This window comes from Brassica napus, chromosome A6, assembly GCF_020379485.1.
Source record: "Brassica napus cultivar Da-Ae chromosome A6, Da-Ae, whole genome shotgun sequence".
Taxonomy (NCBI): Eukaryota; Viridiplantae; Streptophyta; class Magnoliopsida; order Brassicales; family Brassicaceae; genus Brassica; species Brassica napus.
This window is the reverse complement of record NC_063439.1, coordinates 809,492-830,731: the sequence shown is the minus strand read 5'-3', so window position 1 is coordinate 830,731 and position 21,240 is coordinate 809,492. Positions and strand designations below refer to the sequence as shown.

The following is a 21,240-nucleotide window of genomic DNA, read 5'->3' as shown; positions in this document are numbered from 1 at the left end:
TGGTTAATAAAGCCAACTGTTTGCTGGATTTGGACCGTTTATTAATTCTCTATCTTAGATTTTTGACCCCTATCCGATATTTTAGTTTAAATTGTATCCATTCTTTTTTGCTAAGTGGTTGATTTAACCTCCACGTGATGTCTCTTGTACCAATTTGGTTGGAAAATAAATTTATCTACTAGATTTTCTTATGATAATAATACAAATATTTTATTTTGGTAGATTATAAAACAATTAATTCCTCCTTCCTTTTGAGGAAACACTTATCCATTTGACATTTTTATATGTAAACAAATATTTGATTTTAAGATATTGGTTTCAGATTTGGAATTAATTATTAACTCGTTTTAGAGATTTTACTACTTCAAAGAGGAGGATATACACAACTTGAATATATTGGGATAAAGATACCAACAAACATTCCATGTATAATTCAAACCAACATCAAGAAAACGACTTTCCATACATAATCTAATGGTTGGATTGATATCTGATTATCTGTCGCTTTGTGTTTTTAGTCAATTTCTTATTTTTGATAATAATAAAATTCAAAAGAAAATCTGATGCTATTGCAAGAACAAAACAATCAAGAGAGTAACAATGTTATAAAACGTGTGAAGCTAAATGAGCTGATATTCACATGTCAATATCACAAATTGGCGTTTGTAACTATTGAAAAGACCAGCTTTTAGTGTCTGGCTAAAATTGAAAGTTTTATTTCAGAAGGGGGCAATTCATGAAAAGGTTAAGGCTATATTAAATATCATCTGATCTAAATTTAATATTATATTAAATATCATCTGATCTAAATTTAATATTAACAAAAATCTACATTATTGTTCTTGTTGTATTTGAGACGTTCAAACATATAAGTGAGTTGCAAAGTTGGTCCATTACTTAAAGCATGAAAAAGACAGTTTCACATATATAAAAACCATATTATTAACTTTTATAAAAAAAATGAATAGAAACTCAATTCATATTAGATAACTACGTACTTATATTTGAAAGCGTTAGAACTTAAGTGGAATGATACTTTTGTGCATATCTTTATTGCCTTTTCATTGTTTTCTAACCATATTTAACTACATTAAGAATGAATTGGTCATGATATAGGACTGACCAAATATAAGAATCAATCAATGATGTCCTATCTCTTTAGACTAGGCTCTGTATCATACGGTATATGATACTAAAATCAGCAAACATTGAATAATAATAAAAAACGAAGATATGGAGAAAGAAACTGCATGAGTCACAATTCAACAGAGGGGGACATAATCACCATCATTCACCACATGAGTCATGCTTTTTGTAACTATTCACAATTACTTTTAAGAGTTTTGACTGAAGTAGCCAAACTATCCCCCACCAGGCCACCACCACCAAGCAGATTTGTTTTTGTTGTTTTCTTATATATGTTAAAATATGATTAAAATTCTACCAACCAAAACATTTCTTACTTGGTGCAATATAATAATAGTGAGAACCAAGGTTCGAAAAGTCGCTAGGCGTAACGCGTGCGGCACATACGGGCCTAGCGAGTTATTAAAAATGCGGGAGAAAATCGGAGAGTACGCGGGGCGTAATTTTTATAAGGTATTTAAATTTTAAATATTTTTACAGAATATAAAGGTTGAATATATGTTTATGTCTTTAGAACAGATGTAGATGGTGTGGTCCAGTGGTTAGTACAGCATTCTTAATGACTAGACTCGGGTTCAAAGGCCAATGAGTGCATCTTTTTACCTTTTTATTAATGAAAGGGCAAAATCGTAATTTCATCTATCTTCTTCTTCCTCCAGATCCCCTTTTTTAGACCTAATGTTGCTGCCGTATTCTCATATTTTTCGGGAAAGTATTCTAATACACCCTAGTTGGAAAAAATCTATTCTAACTACCCCACTCTTTTTCTCACTACCCTACATTTTTTCCCTTTCCCTTCCTACCCTTTCTTTCCTCATATTATATATTGTTTTCTTTTTCTTTTTGTTTTCAAATACAGCGGGACCTGCCGAGATCTTTTTTTTTCCTTTTCTTTTATATTATTTTTGTTTACGTGGTCCCATTTTATTTTTTTGTACTAACCAGATTTCTTTTCCAATTTTTTTTAGCAAATTTCCTTATTTAAGAATATTAATGATCAATATAGCTAAAAAATATAGGAATTTTTTTTTTCAATTCAGTTTTCTTTTTACCTAAAAAATATATTTTTATAAATAATAAAATAAGAAAAATATTATTTTTAATAATATATTTTAATCAACAATTTCAAAAATAAACTTAATAAAATATTTCTGTAAAATATTTTTCTAAACTAAAATTTTAATATATTTTGTATAAACCTTTTCAAATTTAAAATAAGATAGTTCATATTTCAATAAACAATTAATTGCAAAAATATTTATCAAAGTTATTTCAGTAATATTAAAAAAACAAAAAAAACAATAAAATATGTATTTCAATAATATTTTAATAAAAAATTAATATTAAAAATATATAATAAAATATTTACATAATTTTGGATATATAAAAATATTTCAAAAATACAAATTTAATATACCATGCATTTCAATAATGTTTTAATCAACAGTTAATTTTTAAAATAAATTTAATAAAATATTTATATAAATTATTTTCCTTAATTAATCAATATGCTTTGATTCTATAAATAATTTTATTTGTCTTAAAAGCTTTTGCTTAAATAGATGTAGTTGTTAAAAACATGAATGCATTTAAATTATTTTTAATCTACATTTTTCATTAAACAGAAGGATATATAAAATTGAAGACTTAATATTATATTTATGGGTTATTAGTAATTTAAACCTCCAACTATTTTGAAATCGAATGAAAAACCTCCAACTAAAATTTTATGTATTGTGGACTACTAGTAGTACTCAGACTACCTTGAATTACCTTGGATTACCTTGTACTACTATGTTTATGTATATTTCTAAGAACTTTATATTTTTGGCTTATTATATATTTTTGGCAGATATAACTTATATATTTTGAAGTTATATGTCCATATATCTGTTTAAATCAAATTAGTCGTGAAATCTTTAAAATTTCTTAAGTTGTTAGAAAACTTATCATTTCCACAAAAAAACTTCCTTATCTTCCTTACTTAGTGTCTAGATGGTGATGCCATAATAAGGTGAATTATACAAATTGCATATTTTCTGATTTTTTTTCTATGCAAGTGTTATATATGATCTAAAACTGTCTAAATGCATTGGTTTTACTAAAATTTCTTTATTTTTTACGTAGTATTACTAATAAATGTTAAAATTTGCAAAAGTATTACTATGAATAAGATAGTATTACTACTACCTTGGGTACTACTAAGTGTAAATATAATAATAGTGTTTTTAAAATATTTGGCATGCACACATTTAAAATGAGTGAAATTTTAATTATATATTAATAACATGGGTTAAATATGTTATAGACGATCTAAATATGTATGAAGCTTTTTTTATTTATCTTAGTAATACCTAGTAAAACTAGTAGTTCAAATTTTTTCTTGCAGTCAGTATTTTATTTTTAATTTTACTTTATTTAGTTGTACATATAATACCAGTGTATGATATACATATATATATATATATATATATGTTTTAAATGTATAATTTAATATTAAAAAAATTCTAAGCAGATGTTAAATACAAATTCTTGAAAAAGAGATTTGTATATGATCTATACGACCAACAAAAGAAATTTTTATTGCTAGTATTTCATTCGAATCCTAGCAAATGATAAAAATCGATTAGCTTTTGATTTGTTTGAAAATTTGTTAGGAGTTATACGCATATTCGGGTGGGTCTAAAGCTTAGTGAAAAACTGAATTTTTGGGGATTAATCGAAGATCAATTTTGGGGTTTTATTTTACTTTCAAAATAAATGTATATATTTGCAAAAAATAAATAAATGTATATCTACTGTAGTTATGTAAATTAAAGCTGGATATCACGTGGTTTGGTGGTAGTGTTCTTTGATTGTTTGTTTTGCGTATTTTATTTTAAACAGAATACATACAAAATCTAGTGTATGGAAATATACAATGGAGTGACATGTGGTCTGGTGGTACCGTGCTTGTTTCTTAACCAGCCAACCCCGTGTTCGACCACGGGTTTCTTTTTTTTTTTTCTTTTTAATGAGTGGCAGTTTAGTAATTATCTCTTCGTTTTCCTATTAGGGCTTTGGCGATTTTGCAAATTTCTTCTGCGGCCGCCATGGATTTTCTTCAAAGAATCTTAAGTTTTTATGGGTTTTACTTGTTGTTTGTACATCAAAACTATAGATTAATCGATACTCATTGATTTGGAATTTCAAAATCGCGAAAAACAAAACATTTTTTGTTTTAATACACCTAAATATCAGATGGACAGAAATTGCCATGGACATGAGCTGAACTCGCCGGAAAGTTGGGCATCTTCCCCGCGTTTTAGAGAGAGAGAGAGAGAGAGAGAGAGAGAGGTCTTTGTCGACAGAGTAAGGGGGGAAAGGAAAACCTTCGGGATAGGTAAGAGGGTTAGCTTAGGTTGGATTGTAATTTACATAATTCATTAAGGCTATTATAGTATTTAGCCATGTTTCTGTAATTAAAAGAAAATAAAAATAAATAATTTATTAAGATGGGACAAAATAGAAGAAAGCTTGTAGTAACTAGGGCAAATTAGAATAAAGTCCGTCAGCTCTTTGAGAAAGAGTCTTCTACTTTCACGTATCTCCTCGCCGACGTGTCTCATCCCGATAAGCCTGCTCTGGTGAGTGTTTTGCTTTCATAAAGGTTGAATCTTTCGAGATGGGTTTTGAGAATTGTGTGTGTTTTTTGATGAATGTAATCAGATTGTTTATGTGAACTTGTATAATATATAGTTTTGCTTGATTGGTTATAAATTGAACTAGTTTAGAAAAAGATTATAACTTTGGTTTGCCCAATTCATCATTTGATTGTTGTGACTGATGAGCAGTTGATTGATCCGGTGGACAAGACTGTTGAAAGAGACTTGAAGCTGATCAATGAGCTAGGCTTGAAGCTTGTCTATGCTATGAACACTCATGTTCATGCTGATCATGTCACTGGCACTGGACTTCTTAAGGTCTCTTTCTCTTTATTGATGATATTAACTTGTACCATTTTTTTTAATTTAGATTGATGATTCAGTGATGTCTCTTTGTTTTCTATTATATATAGACAAAGGTACCCGGTGTGAAGTCTGTAATTTCGAAAGCAAGTGGTTCCAAAGCAGATATGTTTCTTGAGCCTGGTGACAAAGTATCTATTGGTGATATATACCTTGAAGTATGACAACGAAATTTCAAATCGATGAGAAACAAGAGAGTCAAGAGAAGTAATGATACATTTGATTTTGGATGTTAGGTTCGTGCTACACCAGGACATACTGCAGGATGTGTTACATATGTGACTGGAGAGGACGCGGATCAGCCCCAACCAAGAATGGCTTTTACCGGGGATGCTGTCCTTATCCGCGGTTGTGGGAGAACTGACTTTCAGGTAACACAAAACATAGGAACCATAAACCGTAATGTGGATGTATAAAATCTATATTTTGTAACTAAGACATCTGTTTAACATTACTAATGATTCTTTACTTGGTGGCAGGGTGGAAGCTCGGATCAACTCTATGAATCTGTGCACTCACAGGCAAGTTTCTCACACTTATCTTGTCACTCCACTTGCAAATTGATTCATACTATTCAATGATTTTATCTAAAACGTTCTTGTTTAATCTATAACCAGATATTTACATTGCCAAAGGACACATTGATCTATCCAGCTCATGACTACAAAGGCTACGAGGTAATGCAAAACTAAAAACTCATTCACATTGGTTCTTGTAATGAAAGCATTACATTATCTTTGGGTTAATATATTCAGGTAAGTACAGTTGGAGAAGAGATAGAACACAACCCACGTTTAACCAAAGATAAAGAAACATTCAAATCCATCATGTCTAGTAAGTTTTCTTTCTTACTTAGTAGTATATGTTTTTTAAGTATTGAATCTCATAATAACCATGGTCTTTACCCCTTACAGATCTGAATCTAGCGTATCCGAAGATGATTGATGTTGCAGTTCCAGCAAACATGGTGTGTGGATTACAAGATTTGCCTCCTCAAGCCAACTTATAAAACTCTCTACACCAAATCTCCCTCTCTCTCTCTGTCACTCCTTCATTCTATATTTTACCACAGCTCTTGAGAGTTTATTTGTCCAATAAGGTCTTGTCGTATTAGATAAGATCATTAGAAGATTGTGTAAGTTACACTGAACATGTGGAATTTGTATTGGAGATGAGAACATATATTACGTATTCATCTTTTGTTTGGTTTGCTGATTCATCTGTCGTCTACAATAATTCAACAACAACTACTCGTCGTCCATGTGTTTGCTGACACGTGTAGAAACTGCTAAAACCGTTAAATATAATCAAACAACTGAGATGTATAGAGAGAGAGAACAAATAATTAGTGAAGAAGAGAGAAAATGAGCAAAGAAAAAGACAAGGAGAGAGTAGCTTCTCCTACATCTTACGGCACGTTTCAAGGTGTCCCTACTTATCCACCACCGTTGCATCCTCGTCCTCCGCAGCATCATCCGGTCTCCGGATTCCCTCAGCCGTCTCAGCCTCCCAGAGCAACTCATCATGACCTTTCCGTTCATCAATACATTCAAGAACATCAAACCGTTCCTGGTAAAGTAACTTTCCAAGTTGTAACTTCAAAGTTGAATCTATAGCCTCTTCTTTATTATCCAAATGAGTAAAACCAAGTTACTAGATACACTTCATCTGAAGCATATGCACATACTCAAATTCTTTATTCTACAAAATTACTTAGAATTTCATCTTGTTCAATCAGTAATTGTGAGTTAATGATGTCTCATACACAACAAGAACCTGAAGCTCTCTTTCTCTCTGTATCTACAAATACTTCACAAATCTTTAAATGGCAGGATATGATGTTGCTGAAGGGAGACATGGAAGACGAGAACGTCTTCCTTGTTGTGGTATTGGAATCGGTTGGTTCTTGTAAGTTCTTTTTAGCATTCTCAGATTAGTACTCCTGGAGTTATATTATACATATCATTTGGTTTGAATCCGGAAGAACTTGGTTTTGTGTTCTTGAAGGTTCATAACCGGTTTTCTCCTTGGTTCAATACCATGGTACATAGGAGTATTCATTCTAGTATGTGCTAAGATCAACCCACGAGAGAAACCAGGATACATAGCTTGCGCCATCGCTGTAAGTCTTCCACTGAATATTGTACAGCATCAGATTCAATCTTCTGAATCTTGTGGTATAAGTAAATTTTCTTTGGTTTTCATAGGCTGTTCTTGCTACTATTGCCATAGTGTTTGGTTTCATGGGAGGAAGAGAAGTCTGGTCGTGAAAGTGTATCATCATCAACCGAGAAAACTATACAAATGTTCATCAAGTCGTTATTCTTTTGTAATTAATATGATTTAAGTCCTTGTATTTGAACAATCTCTTTTACTTGCATTGACTTGTAAGAGGAGTTGTGGTTAGGCAGAGGACTGAATAAAGGTCAAAAGTACTTTTCTTTCACTTTGCAAAGTTCCAGAAACAACTGAGCAAGTTCCCAACAAAAACTTCAGCCTTGTTTGAATCATTCATGCTTAATTATCAACGGCCAATTCTCCCGTTTAACATATGTCAAACGTGTTCCCTACGACATTCCAATACTCTTTAGATCTCACCAGAAAAGTCACAATATTTCAAGCATGTTACAGACAAAGTATCTCTTAAACAAGAGTCTTCTCTGGTTTCATTTTATCCAAATTTGATTTCATGGCAAGTATTCAAATAAGAGTTAGGTAGAACAAATTCTGTGTGTTTAGATAAGTGAATGGGTTGTATAAATTCAAACAAACTTGTTTAAACGAAACTTTTTTTTTTTTGACATCAATAATCTAAACCCAGATAGAACCATATCCAAATAGGTCCAAACTTAAATATAATTATGATCAGTCAGCTATTCTAAAAAAAATTAAGATCATTTAGATAATAAATCACAAATATAATTATCTTTAATAAACAATCTATATGTTTTTTAAAATAATGATTGTATTCCACAACACAATTTTCATGTTTTACAAAACAAAATCAAATTTTATCGATGAAAATCATAAAAACTATTTGACATACCTTAGTTTATAATCATTGAAGAACGAAGATCCCAAATTGATTTTAGTTCTTATTATAGTGGATGAAGAATAAAGTTTTAAAGTGTGTTTAAGAAGAGTGAAAACTGAAACAAAATCGATTAGGAAACTACTAAATGAGAAGTGATTTTCTCTCTCATATTGATTTCAAGCTAGATTATTTGACTGTTTCTTGCTTATGCATGAGTATAAACATTTATAAATTATCAAACCATAATAATTATCAATGATTCGATCTCATTTATACATATTTTAAATTGTTTTGTTATGTAAATATAAATAAGCATAACATTTTACTATATATAATTATGTTATTTTGGATTATTATATAATTATGTTTTACTATATACAATTACTATTTTGAACATATTACTATATATAATTATGTTATAAATATAAGTAAGTACTTTAGAAATAATAGTCTAGATCAGTTCAATTATTCATTTTGAATATAGTGAATTTCATCTATTATATCAATTGTTTTTTTTTTTCAAAACAACAGAATCATATTTTTAGTTACTCTTAGTTTTGTTAATCCTTTATATTTGTAGATATATTTTTTAATTTCATATATGTTGTTTTGAAAAAACAATTGGTAACAAAACAATAAAAACAATATTGATGACGATCTGGATGCAATGACAAATTTATCTAAGAAATGATATAAATTTACAGTTAAAGATTGGAGATATTAGTCAATAGACGTTTATGATGTTATTATGAGTTTGGAAATTTGGAGATTGGCCAATCATCTTCTTCAAATGAGGAATTTGTAATTTCAAAGCTTAAAGACTCAGCGAGATGATGGAAAATAATTTCAAGACGATGAATTCTCGTTTGTCTTTGATGGAAAAAGAAAAAAAGAACATAAAGTCATGTGTCATAATTAGAGAAAAAAAAACAAAAATGGTAATTCATATGAAGCTCTTGATAATGAGGTAAGTTTATTTTGAAATTTAAGTTGAATGTATTTTCCTACTTGAGCTCATAATAATTGTATTAAACAACACAATTTACATGTTTACAAAATAAAGTCAAACTTGGCCGATGAAAATCATAAAGACAAAAAAAAATGATTTGACATACATTAATCTATAATCAATGAAGAATGAAAATCTCAAATCGATTTTAACTTTGATTATAGTGGATGAAGAACAAAGTTTAAAGTGTGTTTATGAAGAGTGAAAACTGAAGCAAATTGATTAGAAAAATGACTAAATGAGAAGTGATTTTCTCTCTCAAATAGATTTTAAGCTAGATCTAGTTGCATAAATGAATCAAGCTTATAATCATTTAAAATTTAATTGATTGGTTGGAGGTTAAAAACATAGTAATAGCCAACAACTAATAAATTTACTGCTGACAAAAAAACTAATAAAATTATTTTATCATTTTAGTAATGTACTGTTGTAATCAAATAGTAACCATAATTTTATTTTGTTACGTATTGTTTGAATTTTTTTATTTGGCATTCATATACTTCTAGCATAATATAATTAATTTAATGTACTAATAATATTTAAAAAATTCAGTTAATAATAAAAAAATATTGAAAGATTTTTTAATTTTAAAAATTAAAATAAATATTACTAATTAAAGACTAAAAATAATAATAAATATTAAAAATAATTGTGGAATCATCGATCGTTTTCTTTAAACTTGTTTTTGTTCCTATACAAAACGACATTAACCTATTTGATCTGTTTTGGATATAAATCTATTTATGTTTATCATCCTTAGATAATAGGGCAATTGTCAATAATAGCACCTTTTGAAGTTTATGTCACAAAAATAGCACTAGAAGGAGAAAGTCACAAAAATAACATTCATTAAAGGGTAAAATATCCATAATACCCTTGGTTTAAAATTAAATAAACAAACAAAAATAAATATAAATAAATAAAATAAAAATAAAAAAAATAATTTTTTTTTTTATAGTTTCAGATTATATTTTTCAGATTCAAAATTTTTATAATTTTTTTTTGAATTTTTTTTTTCGAAAATTTTTTTTTATTTTTTTTTTAATTTTCTTTTTATAATTTAAAAATACTTTTTGAAACTGTTTTTAAAATTTTTATTTTTATTTTAATATTTATTTTTTATAAAATTTTAAACCCTAATTCCAAAACCCCACCCCCTTAACTCTAAACCCTAAGGTTTGGATTAATTAATCCAAGGGGTATAAATGTATATTTACCTCTTTAATGAAACCTATTTTTGTGACTTTGAGCCTTGAGTGCTACTTTGGGAACAAAAACTTGGTTTGGTGTTATCTTAGTCTTTTTCTCTAGATAATAAGTTATGGCATTTTTATGTGTCCAATTTTTATAAGATTGTTTTTATATATTTGTATATATAAATCAATTTTTGTAAAATTCATGTTTTCAATTGGTTACTCATGTGCTATCTATTTACTTTTTTAAAAAAGAAACTAATCTGCATCTTTAATTTTATGGAGATTTATTTATACTCAATTTTGTAATATTAAAGTTGATCTTGGCGTTTTTTCTTAAAGTTTTCATGTTATTAACATAAATATTACAAATAAACCGAATAGAAAATGTAAAACAAAGAAAGAAAAAAAGGAAAAGGAAAGATCGAGAAGGAACCTGCGAATCCCGAACCCTTCTCCATAAAACCCTCTCTCTCTTCTCTTTGCTCTCTTCAGATTTTCTCAGCTGCGAATAACCTAAAACAAAACAAAGCTCTCAAGAACCCAATCCCCTCTCGCGATCCGATCCTCAGGTACGCTCCCGATCCTCCTCCTCCTCTTCTCTAACCCTTTAGCTTCAGATTAGATCTGAATCTTGTATTTTTCGGATCTCTCACTTTTTACGGTATATTCGCATCTCGAATCTAGTTTCTCTCTACTCATATTCGAATCGTTGAATTCAATTTTAGCTTCTGAACTGTTCTCAATTGATTTCTGATTGAATTAGGGTTCCTAAAGGTTGAAGCTTTATCTGTTTATTATCAGGGTTTTGAATCAAGACCGAAGCTTGAGAGAATGAGTGTTGTCGGGTTTGATTTTGGTAACGACAACTGTCTCGTGGCTGTCGCGAGACAAAGAGGGATCGACGTTGTCCTCAACGATGAGTCAAACCGCGAGACTCCCGCCATTGTGTGCTTTGGCGAGAAGCAGCGTTTCATTGGAACCGCGGGAGCTGCTTCCACCATGATGAACCCTAAGAACTCTATCTCCCAGATCAAGCGTCTTGTGGGTCGTCAGTTCTCGGATCCTGAGCTGCAGAGAGACATCAAGTCTTTGCCTTTCTCCGTCACTGAGGGACCAGACGGGTACCCTTTGATCCACGCTAGCTATTTGGGGGAGAAGAGGGCGTTTACTCCCACTCAGGTTATGGGGATGATGTTGTCTAACTTGAAAGGGATTGCTGAGAAGAATCTGAATGCAGCTGTGGTGGATTGTTGTATTGGGATTCCTGTTTATTTTACGGATCTGCAGAGAAGAGCTGTTCTTGATGCTGCGACTATTGCTGGGTTGCATCCTTTGCATTTGATTCATGAGACTACAGCGACGGCCTTGGCGTATGGTATCTACAAGACGGATTTGCCGGAGAGTGAGCCGCTTAATGTCGCCTTCATTGACATTGGTCACGCGAGTATGCAAGTCTGCATTGCTGGGTTCAAGAAGGGACAGCTCAAGGTCTTGTCTCATGGTTTTGATCGGTCTTTGGGAGGAAGGGACTTTGATGAAGTTCTGTTCAATCATTTTGCTACCAAGTTCAAGGAGGAGTACAAGATTGATGTCACTCAGAATGCTAAGGCTAGTCTCAGGCTCAGGGCTGCCTGCGAGAAGCTGAAGAAGGTGCTGAGTGCTAACCCTGTGGCGCCGTTGAATATCGAGTGTTTGATGGATGAGAAAGATGTTAGGGGTGTTATCAAGAGGGAGGAGTTTGAAGAGATCAGTGTACCTATCTTGGAGCGTGTCAAGAGGCCTCTAGAGAAGGCTCTCGCTGATGCTGGGCTCTCGGTTGAAGATGTACATATGGTGGAGGTTGTTGGCTCTGGATCTCGTGTCCCTGCCATTATCAAGATTCTTACAGAGTTTTTCGGTAAGGAGCCGAGGCGTACAATGAATGCTAGTGAGTGTGTGTCGAGGGGATGTGCCTTGCAGTGTGCAATTCTCAGTCCCACCTTCAAAGTCCGTGAGTTCCAGGTAATGACTGCTTAAACATGTGTGTTTTATCGTTTAGTATAGTACTCCAGATTATCTAACAATTCATGTTATTAATTCTTATAAGGTTCATGAGAGCTTCCCCTTCTCAATTTCGCTGGCGTGGAAAGGAGCGGCTGCTGATGCTCAAAACGGAGGAGCTGAGAATCAGCAGAGCACCATTGTTTTCCCCAAAGGAAACCCAATCCCTAGTGTCAAGGCCCTAACGTTTTACCGCTCTGGAACATTCTCTGTGGATGTGCAGTACAGTGATGTGACTGACTTGCAAGCACCTGCTAAAATCAGCACATACACGGTTTGATTCTTTGCCCGATGTTGTGTATATACTTAAGACTGTAACGCTCTTGTTTCTCATTATAGTTCTCCTTTTTTGCAGATTGGTCCCTTCCAGTCATCCAAAGGCGAGAGGGCAAAGGTTAAGGTGAAAGTGAGATTGACCCTTCACGGAATTGTCTCTGTTGAATCAGCTACTGTAAGTTTCTGTTGTTATACTAAACTGATCATTCAATGCGAACTTAAGATCGTTTAGTTTATGCTAATTTTTTTGTCTCCCTCATTACAGCTTTTGGAGGAGGAAGAAGTTGAAGTTCCGGTCACAACAGAGCAGATGGACACTGACAAAGCTTCCGGTGAAACTGATGTTAACATGCAAGACGCCAAGGAAACCAGCGATGCAGCTGGTGCTGACAATGGTGTTGCCGAGTCTGCTGATAAGCCAGTGCAAATGGAAACTGATTCAAAGGTTAATTTCTTTCCTGAACTGATGGTCCTTCTTTATATTTTTCACTCGTGAACTTGATTTAATCAAATGGGTATGGTATGTGTAGGCTGAGGCTCCAAAGAAGAAGGTGAAGAAAACAAACGTGCCTCTGTCAGAGTTGGTATACGGCGCCTTGCAATCTGTTGACGTCCAAAAGGCTGTGGAGAAAGAATATGAGATGGCTCTGCAAGACAGAGTTATGGAGGAGACCAAGGACAAGAAGAATGCTGTTGAGTCATATGTTTATGATATGAGAAACAAAGTAAGATACCTTCTCTTTCACTCCTTTTATTGTCTGTATTGGGTTGTATGCATTCATTTAAAAATGGTTGGCGACTAACATCACATGTTTTGTTTTCTCAGCTGAGTGACAAACTCCATGAGTATATCACTGAGTCAGAGAGGGAAGCTTTCCTGGCGAAGCTTCAGGAAGTGGAGGATTGGTTGTATGAAGATGGAGAAGATGAGACTAAAGGTGTCTATGTTGCAAAGCTCGAGGAGCTCAAGAAGGTAAATATACACATGACTGCTGGCTACTTTATTGTGTTTTACTTCAAGAAAATAATGTTTTAACAGAGCTTGGTGATTGGACTTTGATGCAGGTGGGTGACCCTGTTGAAATGAGGTACAAGGAGTCACAGGAGAGAGGGACAGTCATTGGACAGCTTGGTCACTGTGTTAACAGCTACAGAGAGGCAGCTGTGTCTAATGATTCCAAGTTTGATCACATTGAACTAGAAGAGAAGCAAAAGGTATAAATAACAAGAGCTCTGAGATTTTTAATTTTTTCCATAAGAATGTTGAGGATGTGTTTTAACTTGTTGTTGTGTACATGAAGGTGTTGAACGAGTGTGTGGAAGCAGAGGCATGGATGAGGGAGAAGCAGCAGCAGCAGGAGGCGCTTCCCAAGTACGCAACACCAGCTTTCTTGTCAGCTGATGTTACAAGGAAGGCTGAGGCATTGGACAAGTAAGCCTTCTTGGAACTTGTTTCACTTGTAATGGGAATTGTACTTAAATTGTAGAAGTGATTGAACTATCTTTTGGATTTTGTTTTGGCAGGTTCTGCAGGCCTATAATGACCAAACCAAAGCCGGTTGTTAAACCGGAAGCACCACCAGCCAAGGCGGCGGCTGATGAGGAGAAGAGTGAGCCACAGCCAGAAGCGGCCTCTGGCGAAGAACCAATGGAGACTGAGAAGCCTACCGAAGATAGTGCTTAAGAGCTCTTGGTGCTGTGTATCGATTTTGTTTTTACCTTCTCTTCTTAGTTCTTGTTTTCGGTATTACTCTTCCTTTAAGATTCTATATTGAAACTCTTAGTACTTCGCGATTACAATTTTCAGGAAGTATTGTTTTCCCTTTTGTGTTTGCTTTATAAACTATTTATCGTGTGTGAGATGAGGATTTGTACTACTTGTTAGCTGTTACATGTTTCTGAGCTGTTTTTTTAACAGAGCAAATGAAATATGCATTTCTATCGACAGCATTCTTGACTTTGTTAAGATTGCGAAGTTCAGTTTCCTTTGATGTAAGCTTCTGGAAGCATGCTTAATCTCACAAGACGAGTTCTCCTTTCTACATTTGTTTTTTTTGTGCACACTTTAATGTGATACATACATCACCAAAGCTCGAACTGGCCAGGGAAAAGAATTACACAAAAACAACACACAGTTGATTATTTTAGACACGAAACGACACCAAGTTAAAGTCCCTATAACTGCATGTAGTGTAGTTTTGTAAAGTAAAATCGACAGGTTTTCTTAATCAGTTACACAGCTTACAACTGTCAAAAAAACCAAAGCCACAACAACCCACGAGTAGAGTCAATTACTTAAAAACTCTTGTTCTAAAGATCAAACACTTAGGATTCATCGCCGGAGATTCGAACATGGACGGAGTTGTTCTTACATCGGTTCCATCTGTAATCTCTGGTGTCTGTCCGAACAGAGTCAATGCTGCTGGATCCAGACACCATACTCCGAATCAAGGTTCAGTGCTTCGAACTGTGAACTGCGTTTCATCTCTCTCAATTCATCCTTCTCAAAAAGGCAGTTCCTTCCTTCGAAAGCGAAATTGTGTTGCAACTTCTCGCATTGTGGTGAAATCCGCAGCTTCTTCAGGTAAAAAGGTTGAACCTTTATTGTTCTTATTAAGAACAGAGAAACAGAGTTTGATCTCTGGAAACTGTATATTGCATTGTGTCTTTGCTGGAGTGATTTATTCTAATGGAGTTTAGGGTTTATTAAATCATAAGATCTCCAAGAAATGTTAGTTAGAAAGAAGCATTACATTACATTACATTACATTACATTATGAGTTGCCCAAAAAAAAAAAAAAGAAGCATTACAACTTAAACAGACAACATGTTTGTGTTTCTTTTTCTTACAGCTTCAAGAAAGAGTGTCGGAAAAAAAAATGCATTTTAGGGTTTAACCTCTGTTTCATCTTGATCTGTGTGGTTCCTGTAGTTGGAAATGCAGATGAGAACGTAGAAGAACCGGCTACAAGTGTGAAGTTTCAGAGATCAGTGACACTACCTGGTTGTTCTACAACGCTCTCCTTGCTCGGCACTGGTCAGTTTCAACCATATCTTCACTCTTTAGCTTCAATTTTTTTCATTTCTCGCAATTTTAGATGAAATGCTTCTAGACTTCTTGCTCTGAGGCTTCCTTTTACTTTTTCTCAGGGTTTAGGGAGAAGAAGTTTGCTATCATCGGTGTCAAAGTCTATGCTGCTGGTTTATACGTGAATGAATCTATCTTAACCGGGTTAACCGCTTGGAAAGGGAAGTCTGCTGCTGAGATTCATGGAGATTCATCACTCTTTAGTTCTATTTTTCAAGGTAATGATATGCTAAAGATGAATGATATAGCTTTCTTTGTTCCACATCTTTTGAGTCTTGTTGCTCTCTTTGATTCAGATCAAGCGGAGAAGTCATTACAGATTGTTCTTGTGAGAGATGTTGATGGCAAAACCTTCTGGGATGCATTGGACGAAGCCATTTCGCCTAGAATCAAATCTCCTTCTCCTGTTGATAAAACCGCTCTCTCTACATTCCAAGGGATCTTCCAAAACAGACCTCTCAACAAAGGAAGTGTCATTCTCTTGACTTGGACCAGTCCTTCTAAAATGCTTGTAAGCACAATCTTCTCTCATGCTAATTGAATCACCTAAACATGATTTGCTTATGTTTTTTTTTCTTTTGTTAGGTTTCTGTTTCATCTGGAGGGTTGCCAAAGGATGTGGATGCGGAGATCGAGTCAGGTAGTGTCACATCTGCTCTGTTTGATGTGTTCTTTGGGGACTCTCCAGTTTCTCCTACGTTGAAATCCTCAGTGGCTAACCAATTAGGTATGGTCCTCAAGTAAAACTCTAAATGTAACATATCATTTTGTAATATGAATATTTTGGAACTTTGTGATGTGTTAAGACATCATGTTTGAGCTTAAACTTAATACTGGAGTTCCTAATATTGGAAATTAAAAAAGAATGATTGTGACAGAGATTATATGGGTTTGGCCAAGTTGAGCAAGTGAGCCCTTGACCACATGCAACTTCCTGTGTCACTACTCTCTCACTTGGACCACATTATTCATGTTATATTTGGAGTTTTATTGTGTGATGCATTATTATATTTCTCAGTTCTCACCTATGTTCGAAAACGCGGCCGCAACGGCCGATTCCTCGCCGGAAAATCGCTTGGCGGAGCCTCACCGCCGCGATTTTAGTATAATCGCTCCAAAACTCGGCTCAGAAAAAAAAAATTCAGATTTTGGTGATTTCGTGATTGAAATCAGTCTAAATACTGTGTATAAGTGGTAGTAGCAAAAGAAACCGAGTTTAATTGAAGTAAATAGCTTAAAAATGGTGATTTATGTCGAAAAATAGGACTTTACTCTGGATTGCCCTAGTAACTCCTATGTTCATTCTATTTTATCCCACCAATTAAAAACAATATAATTTTTAATATATTTTAATCAGAAACGTGGTGAAAATCGAAATTGCCCTTAATGAAACCAAGTATTTACAGGATCCAACCTAAACTATTTGACTCGACCCACTATTAGTCGGATCCTTAACCAGATCCGCGCGTTCCTTTCTTTTTTCTCTTCCTTTGTCGTCTCTCACTCTCTTCTAAACCTTCTAAACCTGAAAATTGAAAAAAAAATCCTAGAATCGACGAAAACGATGAAGCCCACCGCATTGACTGTTTCCTTCACTGCTTCTTCTCTGATTTTCCCTTAGTCCCTCGTGCCCTTCCTTGTTACTCTGATTTCATCATTTCCCCAAACCAGTCTGTAACCCTAGATTTGACGAAATCAATTGAAAAAATTGATCGAATCAACTGCTCCTGCGGCGTATTCTGTTCTCCCGCTCCTTCTGTCGGTGACGCAATCGACGGAACCCTAGACTTCATCTCCCATCTCCTGTTTTCGTTCTCGTCTCTTACGTGTAAAAGGTATTTTCTCTAGGGCAATTTTTGATTGATTTTGTTGTGGGTTTGGGTTTGAAAGTCCGTTTGAAAGTATTGTGGTTGAAAATCGGTTAGGTTCAGATTTTTTTCAGAATGAGGATTACAGAGACTGAAACTTGGACACGTTTGGTTTTGAGGTTATAGAGATTAAAAGTTTGGTTTCAGATTTGAGATAAGTCTAGTAATTATTGAAGACTAACTGTTTTGGTGATAGAGTGTCCTAGACTATTTGATATGTGAAACCGAGTTGAGTGATTGATTAATTGTGATGTAGTGATCGAATTGATTGGTTGGAGTTTTATTATTGAATGAATGATTTAGGGTTTTGAGATCAGACAGCTATAAGAATCAATGATTTATTTTGTAGATATTTCATTGAATGGGTTTGTTAGCGTTGGTGGTTATTGAACGTTTATTGTGTATGTATATATTCAGGGGATCAAGATATTGAGAGGCTATAGATAATGGCAGGCCGAGGTCGAGGGAGAAAAAAATCTCAGCAGAAAAAGTCCACAAAAAGAAACAGTGCTCCTGTAGAAGAGCAGCATGTAGAAGAACTTTCAACAGAGAATGATAGTGATGATCTGTCAGCACACGGAATTGAGTCTGATAATCAGGGAACCGATAATCAGTCTGCATCATCTCAGGTAAATTATCTCCAAATGCTAATAAACAGACTAGTAAGAAACAAATGCTAATGTAATTTTTATTTGGTTTACAGGAGTGCCAACCACTGCCACCTGATGAGCTATGTTTCAAGAACACCGAGTTCACCCAGACGTGTAAGATACAGAGCAAGTGTTATGTGACCGAGACGGTGAAGTTTCTGAAGAAGGCTAGGTTTAAGCCTGAGCTCCAGTGGTTTGAAAACCACCCTCAGTTTTGCCATTTTTTCCACATGCCCGATGAACCAAACTTGAAGCTGCAGGGTATGTGGATGCTTCTACTGCGCACTGTTCCTTTACATGAGTCAGAGGACACATCTTGGTTTGCTGTTAATGGAGTGCCCATTCGGTATTCAATGAGAGAGCATGCTCTCATCTCGGGATTGGACTGCCATGACTACCCGGCTAAGTATAAGAAGATTGGAAGCTTTGCGTTTGTAGACAGGCATTTCAAATCACATAAGGAGATCACTATGCTATCTGTGAGAGAGAAGTTGTTGAGTATGAGTGCGTGTGGGGATCGACTCAAAATGGCAGTGCTGTACTTCTTAGGCACGATTATCAGAGGGAAGGGAAGGTATAATGCCCCGTTCGACCCTTTCATATTAAGAATCGTCACCGATGTGGAGGTTTGTAAAACCTTTCCTTGGGGTCGGTTGACGTTTGAAGATGCTCTCCGGTCCATCACTCGCGTGATGAAGCATCTGAAAGGGAAACCTAAGAATAATGTCAACTTTCCCGGGTTCATAATTCCTTTGGAGGTAAATTTGATTTATCCTTATGATTTTTTTTTTTTCGAGTGTATTTTTTTTCTTATGATTTTTTTTTTTTTTTGACAATCAGATTCTGGCATTTGAGTGTATCCCAGCTCTGAAAGCACGATTTAGAGAAGGTGTAGAAGGCTGTATGAGTAAGTGTCCGAGGATGTGTAAAAAGCGGTTCCAAAGTAACAGCATGAAGGGCTATCCTCTTGAGGATTTGTACGACACACTAGGAGAAATTAAGGTATGTGTTACGTGTTGTTTTGTTTTTATTAAGTGAGTGGAATACAATGTGTTTGATATATTGTTTGGTATAAATTTTCAGGTTATTGAAAGTGTTCTTGTTCCTACTGTTGATGAGGAACCTCTCATGGCACGCTTAATGGATGGGGAGCCAGACTATGAAAATGAAGAAGGCGTGAGTAATTTGTGGAGCACGTGGTTGACTGTTAAGGAGAAGCCTATCTTTTGGCAAGAACTCTATGAGTTAGATGTGGCTGCAAGGGAGTTTCCTCAGAAGAAAGACAAAAGGAAAGTGCATGAAGAAGCATCCTCCTCTAATACAAGTTTGGAGGACGTTTTGAAAGGGTTTGAAGAGAGGTTGATGACAAGTTTGAGTGAAGTGAATGGGAAGGTGGAAAAAATGAACAAGAGGCTTGGGAAGATTGAACGTTGCCAAGTTGTTTTAAAAAAGAGGTGTAAAAGGATGAAGGCAATGGAGAAGAAGCTTGAGAAGATTGAAGATTGTCAATATTATTTAAAAAAGAAGGCCAAGAAGGTGGAGAAAGAAATGAAGGAAATGAAAGAGAAGGAGGAGGATAAGGAGAACAATGACGGTTTCGACTATCAAGGCATGGATTATGACTGGGATGGGCAGCGGAATGACAGCAATGGAGCGGACGCAACAACCAAAGAACCTGAAGATGCAGATATGGTTGAAAATACAGAGGTGGTAGAAGAGAAAGAGAGTGAAGAAGACGCTCAGAAGGACGATAGAGGTTCTGAGGAAGAGACAGAACCTGAACCTGAAGCAGAAGCAGAAGCTGAAGAAGAAAAAGAAAAAGAGGATGAGGAAGAGAGTGAAGAAGAGGCTCAGAAGGAACCTGATGAGGTTGAGATGAATGAAGCCAATGAGATTGAAGAAGAGGTTAAAACAGAGGCTCGGGTTGAAGTTGAAACAGAGGCTCGGGTTGAAGTTGAAACCGAGAAAACTCCTACACCACCACGTGGTAGGACTAAGGCAGCAGCTGCGAGGAGACAAATCCTAACAACACCAGAAAAGTTGTTCGGAAAGGCTGAAAAAATGGTTGAGAAAGAGGTGAAAGAACCAGAGGAAGAGGGTGAAAAAATGGTGGAGGAAGAGGTGAAAGAACCTGAGGAAGAGGGTGAAAAAATGGTGGAGGAAGAGGTGGAAGAACCTGAGGAAGAGGGTGAAAAAATGGTGGAAGAAGAAGTGTTAGAGCCTGAGGAAGAGACTGGAAAAATGATGGAGGAAGAGGTGGAAGAATCTGAGGAAGAGGCTGTAAAAATGGTGGAGGAAGAGGTGGTAGAGCCTGAGGAAGAGGCTGGAAAAATGGTAGAGCCTGAGGAAGCGGCTGGAAAAATGGTGGAGGAAGAGGTGGTAGAGCCTGAGGAAGCGGCTGGAAAAATGGTGGAGGAAGAGGTGGAAGAACCTGAGGAAGAGGTGGAAGAACCCGAGAAAGAGACTGAAAAATATACTGAGGAAGAAAAGCAAGAGTGGTACATGGTTGTCTACGAAGGCAGTACTTGTGAAACGAAGGAAACTGACAAGGGAGCAGCCAAGCCTTCTGGAACTGGGGTCAAGCATAGGCCAAAACAAATGGCATTGAGGAAGCACGCTACTAAGCAGGCTCCTAAGCCGAGGGGTAGACCGAGAAAGGATACTGAACCAAAGAAGTTCACAACGCCAGAACAGACAAAAAGGATACGTTCACGTTCACAGTGGGTTTCCACTCCTTTCACTGAAGCTAACACTGATGAGATTGAAGGGCGCAAGAAGAAGCCTAGAACAAAGGCGTAGAAGACAAGAAGCTTAACATATTTTGGGTGTTTAGTATTTATCTCGGATTTGTTGTGAACTTATGTAAGAAGTTATGTTTTGTTGCTTGCTGGTCTGTAAAACTTGAATGATATCTCTTATGTAGGAT

At 35.1% G+C, this 21,240-nt stretch overlaps 5 protein-coding genes across 6 annotated transcripts; all 5 read left to right on the top strand.

Annotated features, from left to right (window-relative positions):
• Nucleotides 1–4,642: 4,642 nt before the first annotated feature.
• LOC106349619 (persulfide dioxygenase ETHE1 homolog, mitochondrial) lies at nucleotides 4,643–6,370 on the top strand. The gene is made up of 8 exons (XM_022720491.2): nucleotides 4,643–4,772; nucleotides 4,980–5,108; nucleotides 5,204–5,311; nucleotides 5,390–5,524; nucleotides 5,633–5,674; nucleotides 5,771–5,830; nucleotides 5,909–5,987; nucleotides 6,068–6,370. Exons 2-8 carry the CDS (start codon nucleotides 5,058–5,060, stop codon nucleotides 6,160–6,162), a joined length of 570 nt encoding a protein of 189 aa, XP_022576212.1. The 5' UTR covers nucleotides 4,643–4,772; nucleotides 4,980–5,057; the 3' UTR covers nucleotides 6,163–6,370.
• Nucleotides 6,371–6,399: 29 nt separating this feature from the next.
• On the top strand, nucleotides 6,400–7,599 carry LOC106345935 (60S ribosomal protein L18a-like protein). Its single transcript, XM_013785161.1, has 4 exons — nucleotides 6,400–6,725; nucleotides 6,986–7,061; nucleotides 7,161–7,275; nucleotides 7,361–7,599. The coding sequence occupies exons 1-4, from the start codon at nucleotides 6,518–6,520 to the stop codon at nucleotides 7,421–7,423; spliced, it is 462 nt and encodes a 153-aa protein (XP_013640615.1). The 5' UTR covers nucleotides 6,400–6,517; the 3' UTR covers nucleotides 7,424–7,599.
• A 3,102-nt stretch (nucleotides 7,600–10,701) lies between these two features.
• On the top strand, nucleotides 10,702–14,651 carry LOC106345936 (heat shock 70 kDa protein 14-like). Of its 2 annotated transcripts, none has more exons than XM_013785162.3 (10): nucleotides 10,702–10,961; nucleotides 11,194–12,393; nucleotides 12,479–12,706; nucleotides 12,788–12,883; nucleotides 12,974–13,153; nucleotides 13,239–13,433; nucleotides 13,535–13,681; nucleotides 13,774–13,923; nucleotides 14,010–14,140; nucleotides 14,233–14,651. In XM_013785162.3, the coding sequence occupies exons 2-10, from the start codon at nucleotides 11,224–11,226 to the stop codon at nucleotides 14,390–14,392; spliced, it is 2,457 nt and encodes an 818-aa protein (XP_013640616.2). In that variant the 5' UTR covers nucleotides 10,702–10,961; nucleotides 11,194–11,223; the 3' UTR covers nucleotides 14,393–14,651. The 2 variants fall into 2 exon arrangements, with proteins under 2 accessions (XP_013640616.2, XP_022576210.2); XM_022720489.2 differs by having other exon boundaries at nucleotides 10,786–10,961; nucleotides 11,156–12,393.
• A 296-nt stretch (nucleotides 14,652–14,947) lies between these two features.
• Nucleotides 14,948–16,675, top strand: LOC106345937 (fatty-acid-binding protein 3, chloroplastic). The gene is made up of 5 exons (XM_013785163.3): nucleotides 14,948–15,292; nucleotides 15,641–15,745; nucleotides 15,859–16,014; nucleotides 16,093–16,307; nucleotides 16,382–16,675. Exons 1-5 carry the CDS (start codon nucleotides 15,061–15,063, stop codon nucleotides 16,538–16,540), a joined length of 867 nt encoding a protein of 288 aa, XP_013640617.1. The 5' UTR covers nucleotides 14,948–15,060; the 3' UTR covers nucleotides 16,541–16,675.
• Nucleotides 16,676–16,875: 200 nt separating this feature from the next.
• On the top strand, nucleotides 16,876–21,113 carry LOC106349620 (uncharacterized protein At3g43530-like). The gene is made up of 4 exons (XM_013789607.3): nucleotides 16,876–18,293; nucleotides 18,368–19,072; nucleotides 19,155–19,316; nucleotides 19,398–21,113. Exons 1-4 carry the CDS (start codon nucleotides 18,111–18,113, stop codon nucleotides 21,111–21,113), a joined length of 2,766 nt encoding a protein of 921 aa, XP_013645061.2. The 5' UTR covers nucleotides 16,876–18,110.
• Nucleotides 21,114–21,240: the final 127 nt, after the last annotated feature.

Excerpts from the sequence above, each read along its gene's own strand:
- LOC106349619 (XM_022720491.2), top strand. The coding sequence starts at position 5,058 with ATGAACACTCATGTTCATGCTGATCATGTCACTGGCACTGGACTTCTT. Across the intron at positions 5,312-5,389 it reads TTGGTGATATATACCTTGAA|GTTCGTGCTACACCAGGACA; the intron begins GTATGACAACGA and ends TTTGGATGTTAG. Across the intron at positions 5,525-5,632 it reads GTGGGAGAACTGACTTTCAG|GGTGGAAGCTCGGATCAACT; the intron begins GTAACACAAAAC and ends ACTTGGTGGCAG.
- LOC106345935 (XM_013785161.1), top strand. The coding sequence starts at position 6,518 with ATGAGCAAAGAAAAAGACAAGGAGAGAGTAGCTTCTCCTACATCTTAC. Across the intron at positions 6,726-6,985 it reads AGAACATCAAACCGTTCCTG|GATATGATGTTGCTGAAGGG; the intron begins GTAAAGTAACTT and ends TTTAAATGGCAG. Across the intron at positions 7,276-7,360 it reads ACATAGCTTGCGCCATCGCT|GCTGTTCTTGCTACTATTGC; the intron begins GTAAGTCTTCCA and ends TGGTTTTCATAG.
- LOC106345936 (XM_013785162.3), top strand. The coding sequence starts at position 11,224 with ATGAGTGTTGTCGGGTTTGATTTTGGTAACGACAACTGTCTCGTGGCT. Across the intron at positions 13,154-13,238 it reads AAATGGAAACTGATTCAAAG|GCTGAGGCTCCAAAGAAGAA; the intron begins GTTAATTTCTTT and ends TGGTATGTGTAG. Across the intron at positions 13,434-13,534 it reads TTTATGATATGAGAAACAAA|CTGAGTGACAAACTCCATGA; the intron begins GTAAGATACCTT and ends TTGTTTTCTCAG.
- LOC106345937 (XM_013785163.3), top strand. The coding sequence starts at position 15,061 with ATGGACGGAGTTGTTCTTACATCGGTTCCATCTGTAATCTCTGGTGTC. Across the intron at positions 15,746-15,858 it reads GCTCTCCTTGCTCGGCACTG|GGTTTAGGGAGAAGAAGTTT; the intron begins GTCAGTTTCAAC and ends ACTTTTTCTCAG. Across the intron at positions 16,015-16,092 it reads CTTTAGTTCTATTTTTCAAG|ATCAAGCGGAGAAGTCATTA; the intron begins GTAATGATATGC and ends TCTTTGATTCAG.
- LOC106349620 (XM_013789607.3), top strand. The coding sequence starts at position 18,111 with ATGGCAGGCCGAGGTCGAGGGAGAAAAAAATCTCAGCAGAAAAAGTCC. Across the intron at positions 18,294-18,367 it reads ATCAGTCTGCATCATCTCAG|GAGTGCCAACCACTGCCACC; the intron begins GTAAATTATCTC and ends TTTGGTTTACAG. Across the intron at positions 19,073-19,154 it reads GGTTCATAATTCCTTTGGAG|ATTCTGGCATTTGAGTGTAT; the intron begins GTAAATTTGATT and ends TTTGACAATCAG.